Here is a 12,594-nt window from a genome sequence, read left to right as displayed (position 1 = left end):
GGGGCATATCTCGGGCATCCAGAGCAGGCACGCCCACGCCGGGCAGCGGGCAGATGTGGGTGCAAACATCGGGAAGATGAGGACGGCTAAGAGGGTGGCCACCGGCCGACGCAGCGACCGCCCCACCCCTGTGCTCCCCCAGGCGCTGGGCCCCCCGCGAGGCTGGTCGGGGGCCCCGGGAGCTGCGCGGGCCGCGTGGAGCTGTTCTACGAGGGCGTCTGGGGCACGGTCTGCGATGACCTCTGGGACCTGCCCGGAGCCGCCGTCGTCTGCAGGCAGCTGGGCTGCGGCCGGGCCGTGTCCGCCCCGGGGGAGGCCTACTTTGGAGAAGGTTCCGGAAAGATCCTCCTGGACAACGTGCACTGTGAGGGCTCGGAGCGGCACCTGGGGGAGTGCTCGCACGTCGGCTGGTTCTCGCACAACTGCGCGCACGCGGAAGACGCCGGCGCCGTCTGCTCAGGTGAGGCCGGCCCGGCCCTGCCCGCGGCCCTCGGGGAAGGCGTGTCCCACAGGCGCCTGGGACAGGGGTCCCTGGGCTCATGGCGATGCTTCTGTCTCCATGGCTACAGATGCTGAGGACGCCGCGGCCACGGGCACAGGTAGGCCCTGAGACGCCAGCTCAGGATAAGTCCCGCCAAAGGCTGTGCGTCTGTGCTAGTTTTGTTGTTTTTATATTTTTAGTGAGTCACTGTGGGTTACAGTTGCAGACTGACAAACGTTGGTGATTACGTTTCAGTCATGCAATGATCAAGTCCCCATCCCTCCACCAGTGCCCATTCCCCACCGCCAATGATCCCGGTTTCCCTCTCGCCACCCCCACCCCATCCCCCACCCCCGCCTCTGTGGGGCTGTGTGTATCTGACCCCCCACCCCCGCCTACCCCCCAGCCGGTGGGCAGGGTTGAGGGCTGTGGATTTGCCTGAACCCCCGGTGGGAGACTGTGAGGGGCTCAGACCCCCTCTGGGCCAGCCTCCTCCTACGCCCGCAGGAAGTACTAAATTCTCACCGTCCTGCATGGCACCTTGTCGGGAGGTGGGGGGAGTGGCAAGGGGCCATGGGCAGGGAGTGGTCTAAGGCAGCATTTCTCAGCCGGGGGCCAAATCACCCTCGAAGCCCCCCCCCCATACTCCAGAGAGGCCGCGAGTGAAATCTGTGTGACTGGGAACCCCAGTGTGAGCCGGACTAGGGGCCCCCGGCAGATCCGGGCGGGGACAGGCAGGAAACGGGGCCAGAGGAGCTGAATGATGCTGGTCTGTGGCCCGGGGAGCAGTGAAGGGCATTCCCTGCCCTCGCAGGTGGCTGGCTGGGGGCCCCGTCGGGCCAGCTGGTTCCGTTCTCACCTTGTCTCCACCATCTGGCGGGCACAGCCCCACCCCACCACCTGCTCCTGCTCCGCTCCAACACCCAGGCTTCCCCTGGCCAGCATCCTCTTGCCTGCCTTGTCCCAGGACCCTGGAAACTGTCCTTAGCCAGTTCTTGTTCTGTCCAATGAGTCTCAACAAAGCTGAGGACGAGGTCTGGAAGGTTCCACAGCATTCATCCCACTTCCCAGGACAGACTCCGACAGGATGGGCCGCCAGGGGGGAGGGAAGGAGAGAGGTGGGGTGGGGGATTTCCGCCCTTCTGGTGTTTCCTTCACCCCCTCCCTCCCGCCCCGTACTCCGTGCTTGACTCTGTTATGTGTTGGACAAGCGAACAAGGCGTGGGGAGGGGCCGGGCGCTGAGACCTTCCTCCCTCCTGCCCCCGGGTTGACAGTGGCCTTGCCCGGGACCGACATTGGTTCCCCGGTTCCGGGGGTCTCCGCTGATGGCGCACATGTCCTGTGTGTGTCTGACAGGTCGCCCCCTGGCTGTCCAGGCAGGGACGACGGCTGCAGGTAAGACTCGGCATGGGGGTGGCCCTGCTGGTCGCGCTCAAGCCGGGAAGTGATTCCTCCAGCACACTGGACAAACACTGGCCCCCTGCGTGGGTCTCCCCAGCCCAGTGCCCCGAGGGGTGTCCAGCACAAGGCCACTGGGTCTGTGGGTCAAACCCACTGCCGTTTAGTCCTGGAAGGAAGCCCAGACAACCAGGCGAGGCCAACTTCCCGGGTGCCCTGGTGGGAGGGGCAGCTGGAGGTCAGGGAGACAGAGGCGGGCCGGGGGGAGTCACTCGAGTGCTCCCACCAAGACGGGCACGTGCGCCTCACCCTGCTCCTTCCTGAGAGCCTCAGGCCTCCTCCAGCCTGTCTTTGTCATCTTTCTCCCCGCCCCTCTGTCACCGCTATGGTGTTTGCTCCCTAGGGTTCCCCGGAGCTTGTCATAGCTCCACTTGGGGTCCAAGGACTAGGACAATCCTGAAACCTGGAGTCAGGTGACAGTCAGGGCCAGGGCAGGCCCAGAGCCCTGGGCCTTGCCTCTCGCTGTAGATGAACTGCTGGACAGACAGACATGCAGCGCACAGGAGACAAACCGATGAGAAAACAAACATGTGGGGGGCGGGGGGCGAAGGGGCCAAGCGGAGCCAGTAAATGTCCTCAGCACCAGAGGGCGGGTGTCTGTAGGGCGACCTCCCTCCACTCCGCCGTGGGCTTGGGAGAGTGTCAGCTTAATCAGTCACTAAGGAAGGTGGAGGCAGCCTGGCCGAGCACAGAGGGGCCCAGACTCAGCCTTGACTGGGCAGCTGGAGCCACTCATCAACCGTGATCTAAAGCACAAAGCTGGGGCCGGAGCGATAGCACAGCGGGTAGGGCGTTTGCCTTGCATGCGGCCGACCCGGGTTCGATCCCCGGCATCCCATATGGTCCCCCAAGCACCGCCAGGAGTAATTCCTGAGTGTATGAGCCAGGAGTAACCCCTGAGCATTGCTGGGTGTGACCCAAAAAGCAAAAAAAAAAAAAAAAAAAAAAGCACAAAGCTCCACGCCACGGAACCCGCAACTCGGGGGCCAGCAGGGGGACTGGCTGTCCAGTGGCGCTTGCCCAGGCCATTGTAGCTTTCCCAGGGGGACTTAGAGGCGCCTCCAACCGCAGAGGCCTGGAGGCCTTGATTTCCCCTGTGGACAAGACTTGTCTTGGCGACTCTGGCTCTGACTCATCCCTCACGATGCCCGTAAGGCAATAAACCGTGAGGGCGAGGACAGAGGAAAGCGAAGTGTGCGTCGCAGAAGGAGCGAGTCAGGCCTTGAAACCCTGGGCTTTCCCTGGCCCTCCCCCGAGCAGGGAAGTTTCCGTGTGGCGGCGTCATTACGAACTCATCGGGCTCCATCAGGAACCCCCCCAAGAACGAAATGCACGACAACGTGACCTGCGTGTGGCAGATCAAGGCCAACGCGTCCGACCATATCTTGCTGGCGTTTCCATACCTCAAGTAAGTGCGCGGTTTGCTGGCGAGGCGTGTCACACAGTCACATGCCGGACAGCGAGGCCCACGCGTGATGCTTCACGGAGGGCGTGGGTCCTCCGTGCCTCCTGAAATGCTGAGTTTGAGATTTTGGTTCTAAGCACAGAGGTAGTTACAGAGATAACGCAAAGAAGTCCAGGTTCCCCCAGCGGGGGCCGCTTCCTTAACAATAAAATCAGACTCACGCCAGAGGCTGACACAGTGGCCCCATTCATCAGCCCCCAGGCCCCTTCCGTGTCTATAGTTTCCACGTACACGTGTGTGTGTTCACTTACACACACCGTGCATACACTCAGGTCACCCACAATTGAGACCCAAAACACTTCCAAGAAACACTTTTTCTTCTCAAAAAATGGTTATCATTGTAGCAGTGTCTGGGGGTGCCCACACGGGGTTACACTGTGCCAAGGGTCATGCAGTGGTGCTGGACAAAGGGCCTCCCCATGCCAGCCTCCTGGGTCCCAGCTGAGTCATCTCCACACCCTTAAACCATGCTTCACTCTTTGTACCTGCCACCACTCCTCCTGGTTCTGCCCTGGCCCCAACAATCTCTCCTCTGTATTTTCCGTCAATTTTTTGAGACTAGTATATCAGTGAAATCTTACTGTATGTTTCCTTTTCAACCAGATTTTCCCCATCCACCATAAAGCCCGTGAGACAATAGTCTGCCCCTTTTTCACTGCTGGGAATTCTCCCATTTGTGGGGGTCAGAGTTAGCTTTCCTCCCTCTGCTACGCAGCTGAGTTTCTTCCGGGCTTTCGCCGTTAAAGGAAGGGGCCTCCGGACATGTGTAGGCAGGACTTTGCATGGACTGTCCTTCTCTTCCCTCTGCTCTAAGTGTCTCTGGCGTGAGTCGTAAATGTACAATGGCTGGACCTTGGAGCTGACCACTGAGCCTCCAGGCAAGGGCCTTGGTTTCCCTGGCCCTGCCCTGGCCGTCCCTCCGGTTTGCCAGGCTGCCCAGACCTCGGCACAAGGACACCCAGGGCCTCGTCGCCTCTCTCCTCTCCCTGCTGCACCGGCTCTGAGAGAGAAACAGCAGGATTAAAGGAATCCACGTGGCGGGTGCCGGGACAGCTGACAGACACTCCTCTCTCCCACCTCCTCACAGCACGCAGGGAGGGCTGGATCTCACCTCTAAGATCTTCCTGGGGGCCGAGCCATCGCACAGTGGGGAGGGCGCTTGCCTTGCACGCGGCTGACCCAGGTTCCATGCCCGGCATCCCATCTGGTCCCCTGAGCACCACCAGGAGTGACCCTCAAAGGCAGAAACAGGAGTAACCCCTGAACATCACCAGATGTGACCCCAAAAGCCCAAATAAATATATAAGTAGCACTGTAGTCCTGTTGTTCATCGATTTGCTCCAGCGGGCACCAGTAACATCTCCATTGTGAGACTTGTTGTTACTGTGTTTGGCATACGGAATACACCATATGTATTTTTGTCCCCAGATGAGAAAGTTTCACTGTGTCCCCCTCCCAGCCCAGAGCTGGAAGCTACCACCCCACGGTCCACACCTGCTGGTCACATCATCTTTTGCTCAGATTCTGTTTTGCAGCTTTTCCATCCATTTCAAAAAACAAAGACACACATGTACACGCACACACAGATACACATGCACACACAGACACACACATGCACACACACACAGGTGCCATGGTCCTTCAGGTTTCCTAAATCAATACTGCTTAGGAAACATTGTATTGAGCAAACTAAACCAGTTGCTTTTCTGCCAGCCCCCAAGGCGCCTTAGCTCCATACTTCATCATCATCATCATCATCATCATCTTCCCGTTGATCGTCGATTTTCTTGAGCAGTCTCAGTAATGTCTCCATTCGTCCTAACCCTGAGATTTTGGCAGCCTCTCTTTACTCGTCCTTCCCAACGGTGCCGCATTGGAGGCTCTTTCAGGGCCAGGGGAATGAGACCCATCATTGTTACTGGTTTTGGCATATGAATACACCCAGGGAGCTTGCTAGGCTCTCCCATGCGGGCAGGAAACTCTCGGTAGCTTGCCAGGTTCTCCGAGAGGGAGAACTAGGCTATAAGATGTCTTCCAGGAGCTTGGTTTTATAGCCTCTGGATGTTGGCCGTTGATGGGGTTACACGCTTAGCCTGACAAATCCCTGCTAGCCTCCATGCCTGGGCTCAGAGCATCCCTGTGTTGCTCTCCAGCCTCGACTGCACCAATGAGTACTTCGAAATCCTGGACGGGCCGCCCTCCTCCACCAAGTCCATCGCGAAGACCTGCGCCGGCTCCTACCTCAAATACGCCTCGACCTCCAACATCATGACCCTCATCTACTTCCGGAGCTTCAACAACATCGGGAAGAACTTCGTCGCTTACTACTATTCCGCGGCCAAAGGTGAGACGGGGCCGAGAGGAGGGCCCGGGAGGAGGTGTGTCCGCCGTGGGCCGGTTTTCCCGGGCACCAGATGACCTGTGCCTCCACCCGTTCCCGCGGACTGGGGGAAGCTGACCTCTCTGCTGGGTTGTGGGCGTTAGCTGAGACAGAGCAAGCTCTCGGGAGGCAGAGGACGGCCCCAAGTGCCTGCCGTCTCACATAAGTGTTTCTGGATTGTCCCGGCTCTAGTCCTGTGTGGGGATTGGTGCCTGTGGAGCGTAGACCCAGGGTCCCAGCCAAGAGGGCCTCAACTGTCCTCTCATCCCGTTGCTCATCGATTTGCTTGAGCGGGCGCCAGTAATGTCTCCATTGTGAGACTTGCCGTTACTATTTTTGGCATATCGAATATGCCACGGGGAGCTTGCCAGGCTCTGCCGTGTGGGTGGGATATTCTCAGTAGCTTTCCGGGCTCTCCGAGAGGGGCGGAGGAATCGAACCCGGGTCAGCTGCATGCAAGGCAAACACCCTACAGCTGTGCTATCGCTCCACGAGCCATAAAACTGGAGGCTGTCACACACCTGACCCGGGTTCGATCCCTGGCCTCCCATATGGTCCCCCGAGCACTGCCAGGAATAATTCCTGAGTGCAGAGCCAGGAGTAACCCCTGAGCACTGCCAGGTGTCACTGTCACCACCAGCAGCACCCTCCTCCCACAAATAAAAACTGTAGTCCACGTGGAATATACTAGAACGGGGCAGAGAGAACGAGCAGGGTAAACTGCACTGGCACCGACGGTGCTAGGAGAGAGACTCTAGGCTCAAGCTCGTGAGGGTCACGGAGGGGCAGAGGTTGACACTTGCCCACAGGTGTCAACTTGGGAAAGGACTGGCTCTTGGGTCCGCGGGGACCCAGGGAGAGGGTGCCGCTGGGGTGAGAACTGGGCGGGCAGAGGTGAGGGGCGTGTGCATCTCTTGAACAGGGTGGGCAGCAAAGCGGCAACCCAAGTTGAGCCTCTGGCTACGTGCCAGTGCTCCCAGTGAGGTGCCCACGAGACCTCACCCAATGCCTCGCCTGTACCGGGCAGCGTTTGGAGCCCTTAACCTTTGACCCTCATGAGAACTCCCTTCTCCCTCCGTCCCTGAAAGGAACATACAAGGAGGCTTGAGGGGTCCAGTTACTGTCTCAGGGTCGCCCCGGGTCCAGCCCCACCCACGGAGCCCTGCACCTCATACCCTGTTCCCACCCCTTCAGTGAGCTCCGAGCGACTTGCTGAGCTCAGTGGCTCAGCCATCAGGCCGCGGCCCTGTCCCTGTCCCAGGCGGTGGGGGCGGGGGAGGTACGGGGGAGGGGGAGGCTGGCCGGTGATGGACAGAGGCAGTTACTGACCAAGGCGCCCTTCTCTTTTGCAGCGGCCACTTCCCAGATGCCCCGTCTAATCAGTGAGTCCCGCTTGGTGCCGTCACCCCATCCTCGCTCCTGGCCCCGCCCCCGGCTGGCGTCTCCCGTGTCCCCTCACTTCCGGGGGCCTCGAGGTCGGCCGTGGAGCCCAGAGTCAGATGGGCCGGCCACCCACATGCATCCTCCCTGGCTTGACTTCCTGCTCCCTGTTTCCAGCAGACGGCAGCACGCCCCTCGCCAGCGCCCGCCACGCGGGGCACGTTAGGCACCAGAGGAAGCGCCCAGTTCCCCCCCCCCCACAGCCCCCAAAGGACCCTGATTACACACCAACTCAGCCCGCACAATTCCAGTAGCGTGCTCCAAGGACCTGGGCACAGGGGGACATGTCATGACTGCTGGTTCCTGCCCACCCAAGAAGCCCCCAAAGCCCCATGCAGAGAGCCGGGTGTTGGGGGGTCGGGGGGGGTCACTTACTAGGAAGCTGGCAAGGGCCGGAGCACCGGCCAGAGTCTGCCAGCCGGGGGACCGGATCTCAGCCGCCCTGGCCTGCCCACATTCTCCCGGCTTTCTAAGATCCCTCTTGTCCCCACAGCCATCCCGACGGACACCCCCATGCTGGTGACAGCGAGGCCAGGTAAGCGACCTCTCCCTCTGGCACTGTGCTCCCGTCGGCATCTGTGTCCGCAGTTGCCCCGCTATTCTCAAGGGGGCTGCGGGTGCGGTGAACTCCCTGGGGGGGGGGGGAAGGGGTGTTTCTGGCGGCCTCTGAGGGCCTCTGCGTTCTCCCTTCTCCGTACGGCCAGCGCAGGTCAGAGGGGATGCCTGGGCCAGAGAGATCACACAGGGCGTAAGGTCCACGCCTGGCTTGTGGCCAGACCTGAATGGGGCTGCAGCACCACGTGACCCCCACCCCAAACTTTGCCAGGCGTGGCCCTCAAGCATCGCTCTGGTGGTCCTGGGGGTCCCACGTCCTCAGGACTCACACTGAACCCTGACCCAGCTGAGAACCACCGGGAGTGACCACAGGGCCCTTGAGCCACAAGTGGAGGCTCTCCTGCCTCTCACAGCCCTTTCCAGACGAGAATGTTCCACCCCAGAGGAGGCGGCAGCGGAGCAGAGAGAAAACAGGGGCCCGGAGGCCTGAGGGGACTCGATGGCCCCCTCTCCCCCTCTCTCAGCTCTCCCACCGTGAGAACCAAGCCCTGACCCTCTGCGCATGTCCCTGAGTCAGCAGGAGGGTGACAGGGAGCACAGACATTCACTCAAAACACGGGGGCCGGAGCCATAGTCCCCCGGGGAGGGCACTGGCCTTGTATGTGGCTGGCCCAGGCTCGACCCCCCTCCTGGCATCGCATCAGGTCCGCTGAGCACCGCCAGGAGTGAGCCCTGAGCACAGAGCCAGGAGTCAGCCCTGAGCACCGCCAGCTGTGGCCCAGCAACAAGCAAACCCAAGCAAACCCACAGACACGCAGGAGAGCACTTTGCAGGGCGACAGGCCCCGTGCCAGGGCCGTCCCGCATCAGGCAGAGCCAGGCTGGCGCGCGGGGCTGGAGAGACAGTGCAGCAGGAGGGTGTTTGTCTTGCACACTCTGGGCCCGGGTTCGATCCCTGGCACCCCAGATGGTCCCTGGAGTCTGCCAGGAGTGTTCCCCGGGTGCAGAGCCAGGAGGAAGCCCTGAGCACCGCCGGGTGCCCCTCCCCACCCCATGTGCCCAGGGTGGCACCAAGGCCTGGGCAAAGAGAAACCCAAGGGGGGTCTCGGGCTGTGCGTTCTCGGACAACACCGTGTCTCGCGAGGAAGTCCATCGGTCGCATGAACTTTGACCTAACAGGGATTGCGGGGGCGGGGAGGGTGCCAAGCAGCTCTTGGCACATGCCCGGGACCCCCAGAGCCCAGACCACCACGTCTCTGTCTGCAGGCAACTGGCCGGAGCTGCGGCTGGTGGGCGGCTCGGGCCGGTGCTCCGGGCGCGTGGAGGTGCTGCACCAGGGGGCCTGGGGCACCGTGTGTGACGACCTGTGGGACCTGAACGAGGCCGAGGTGGTGTGCCGGCAGCTGGGCTGCGGCCGGGCCGTGTCCGCCCTGGGCAAGGCCCACTTCGGCCCGGGCTCCGGGGACATCTTCCTGGACAACCTGCAGTGCGCCGGCGTGGAGCGCTCCCTGGACCAGTGCGCCCACTCGGGCTGGTCTGAGCACAACTGCGGGCACCACGAGGACGCCGGCGTCATCTGCTCGGGTGAGCGCCCTCCCCCGCGGCCCTGGGTGGCCCCGCACGCCCAGAATTCCAAGCCTGCCAGGGACAAACATGGTCCCCAAACACGTGCTTGGTTCCACCCGCGCTCCGTGTCAGGGGGACACGGCCAGACCCCCGGGGTGGAAGCGAATCCCTTGCTAACACAGGAGTGACAGTCACGAAAGGCTGGTGCAGTGCCCTGAGCACTGCGGAAAGAGCCTGTCGGCTAGAAGGTGGGGGTGTGCAGGAAGGTCTGGGGTGCAGTGATAAGGGTTCCAAACCCATGGGGTCTGGCCCCGGCACAGGACTGGGCGGGCGGGCACTGCAGCCCCTGGCGGTATTGGGCACTAGATGGGCTCCCCGGCTCTGCGGTGCTAGTCCAGGGAGCTGGGCAGGAGCAGAGCTGGACAGGCCTGAGTGGGGGTGACAGAACCCTGGGGAACCCCCAGTTTCCTCGTCTGTCACCCTGGGCACAAGAGCGGGATCACTGAGCAGTGCTGACGTGTCGGGGCTGGAGCGATAGCACAGTGGGGAGGGCGTTTTCCTTGCACCGCCAGGAGTAATTCCTGAGTGCAGAGCCAGGAGTAACCCCTGAGCATTGCTGGGTGTGACCCAAAAATGAAAAAAAAAAAAGCCGACGTGTTGTTTCTCTCCACTCACAGACGCCGAGGAGTCGTTTATCGTCAACCCAGGTGGGTGACTGAGGGCCGTCCTTACGTTCCCTCGAGCAGCTCACCCTCTGGGCCCCACCGTGTGGGTTGCAGGGCCTGGGGGTGGTGGAAAGGCCCGTTGGGGGTCCGGCCTGTGGTGCTGCCGCACAGGAGAGCCTTGTGTGGGGGCTCAGAGGCCGACGGGGGTGCACGGGGGTGAGGCCGCGCTCTGAGAGCATGTGAGAGCCGGGAGATGACATGTACTTTGTGCAAGCGACCTGTCCGTGGCCCCACTCGGTGCCCAAGTGTCAACAAGAGCAGCCCAGTACCCCAGGCGCAGCCCCCAAACCAAAGACCCTGTGAGGCAGCCAATACATACAATTGCAATGAAGCTAAGTTGGCTGAGGAGCCCACCCTCATCTCAGGAAACGTGCCCCAGGAGGAGGACAGGGCGTCCACCCACCCCCGAGGGGCTCACACACCGTATCTCTGTCTGCAGGGGACTGGCCGGCGCTGCGGCTGGCGGGAAGCTCAGGCCGGTGCTCCGGGCGCGTGGAGATCCTCTACGAAGGGGCCTGGGGCACCGTGTGTGACGACCTGTGGGACCTGAACGAGGCCGAGGTGGTGTGCCGGCAGCTGGGCTGCGGCCGGGCCATCTCGGCCCTGGGCAGGGCCCACTTCGGCCAGGGCTCTGGGAACATCTTCCTGGACAACCTGCAGTGCTCTGGGCTGGAGCACTTCCTGGGCCAGTGCGCCCACTCGGGCTGGTCTGAGCACAACTGCGGGCACCACGAGGACGCCGGCGTCATCTGCTCAGGTGGCCTGTCCCCTCTGCTGCAGCCCTCCCGGTGTGGGGGGGGGGAGGGCACGCTAAAGGGACGCCTCCCAGCTGGGACTCTTGTCCATCCATCCGCCTGAGCGCCCAGTCGTGCCCATCACTGATCTTGCCAGCCATCCATCTGCACACCCACCTCTCCGTCCACTGCCCATCAGCCCAGCCATCCGTCCATCTGCCCACCCATCTCTCCCTCCGTTCATCTGCCCATCCCTTCAGGTCATCTGCGCATCCATAACTCATCTGCCCATTCACCCACCTGCCCAAACATCCATGCACCTGCCCATTCATCCAGCTAGCCAGCCATGTGTCCATCCTGCCATCCATCCACTTGTCCATCCAGCCAACCAGCCAGCCATCTGTCCATCCTGCCATCCATCCACTTGTCCATCCATCCAACCAGCCAGCCAGCCATCTGTCTGTCCCGTCATCCATCCCACCCACCACCTCCTTCCCTCTACCCTTCCATCCATCCGTCTGTTTGTCCATCCATTCATCCATCCATCGAGCTGTCCAGCTACCAACCATCCATCTACCCAGGGCCAGTCTAGCCTGGCGGAGGGGTAGAGGGTAGAGCTGACCCCGGTGGCTCCCGCACGCCCTCCCCCAGGTCTTGGGCCCCGGAGCCCGGGAATGCCGTGATGCTCCGGGTGCCCTGTGACCCCACTCCCCCATGCCCAACAGAAAGAGCGTGACCTCTGGCCTTTCTCTCACTTTCAGACGCAGAAGGCCTGGCCCCTCCCACGCCTTCAGGTATGTCCATGCTTTGGTGGAGTCTGGGTGTCGCGGAGGGGTGCTCGGAGCTTACTATTGGCTCTGCAGGGCTCAGGGTACTACCGAAGGGGGTGCTGGGAATCGAGCCCTGGCCAGCCACGTACAAGGCAAGCACCCTACCTGCTGTACTATTGTCACGGCCCCATCCATGTTTTTCTAATTGAGCACAAACAGCAGCAACAACAATAACAACAACAACAACAACAATAATAATAATAATAATAGTATCAAATACTGATGAGAGCTAAGAACCAGACATGTTCTAAGCCTTCTTGCACATAACTCATTAGAGTGCATCATCGCCCCTTCAGGAAGGGACTTGTATCATTCCCACTTCTCAGAGAGGTAAACTGAGGCATACGCACAGTGCCATGTGGGAGCCCCAGGACCAGCTGGGGAAACCTGACCCCAAGTTGCTGGTGTTCTTGGACTGACATCACTGGCCACACCACACTGTCCCCGAGACCCAGAGCTGACTGTGAAGACAGGGAGGTGTCCGGCCCCCTGCTGACCTTGCAGAGAGGGGCTTCGTGGACCCTCGCGTTGGACAGACTGAGGCAGGTGGCAAAGTCATCTTCTGGGGAGGCGGCTGACCCGCTCAGCCTGTCTCCAGGTCCTTTACCCACCGAGTGGCGCAAACGTCAGCGCTGAATAGGGTTGTGGGTGACAGCTGTCTCCTTCCCGGCGACACGCGTGTCTGAGGCCCGTTCTGAGAGGTGGCCCCGAGGGCAGCCGCCTCTGCTGCTCTCTCCCGCCTCTTAGTGGACGGGGGTTCTGAAGGGCCACCCCAAGAGGCCTCCCAGCCTGGCCCCGCGGCCTCCGACCGAGCATCTCAGTGCTGAGGGGAGTGACCGCGGGCGGCCGTCGCGTCTGCTTGCCGCTGCTGTTCCCGTCGGCTGCTGCTCGTCCCGCCGGCCTGAGCTGCCAGTCACACTTAGCCAGGGCCGTGCCCCCTGGGGAAGACCGAGCGCGCCC

The 12,594-nt window shown here is 61.7% G+C and overlaps 1 protein-coding gene across 1 annotated transcript in view; it reads left to right on the top strand.

Annotated features, from left to right (window-relative positions):
- LOC101555148 (deleted in malignant brain tumors 1 protein) overlaps positions 1-12,594 on the top strand; it is a 65,427-nt gene that overhangs the window by 33,499 nt on the left and 19,334 nt on the right. The window contains exons 9-17 of the mRNA XM_055119135.1: positions 143-460; positions 570-599; positions 3,201-3,348; positions 5,559-5,749; positions 7,719-7,760; positions 9,046-9,363; positions 9,417-9,449; positions 10,066-10,069; positions 10,481-10,827. Coding sequence (XP_054975110.1) covers positions 143-460; positions 570-599; positions 3,201-3,348; positions 5,559-5,749; positions 7,719-7,760; positions 9,046-9,363; positions 9,417-9,449; positions 10,066-10,069; positions 10,481-10,827 — 1,431 coding nt within the window. The remainder of the gene's footprint in view (positions 1-142; positions 461-569; positions 600-3,200; positions 3,349-5,558; positions 5,750-7,718; positions 7,761-9,045; positions 9,364-9,416; positions 9,450-10,065; positions 10,070-10,480; positions 10,828-12,594) is intronic.

Source organism: Sorex araneus, chromosome 11, assembly GCF_027595985.1.
Source record: "Sorex araneus isolate mSorAra2 chromosome 11, mSorAra2.pri, whole genome shotgun sequence".
NCBI lineage: Eukaryota > Metazoa > Chordata > Mammalia > Eulipotyphla > Soricidae > Sorex > Sorex araneus.
The sequence above is the reverse complement of the archived record's forward strand: the minus strand, read 5'-3'. Positions and strand labels throughout refer to the sequence as shown.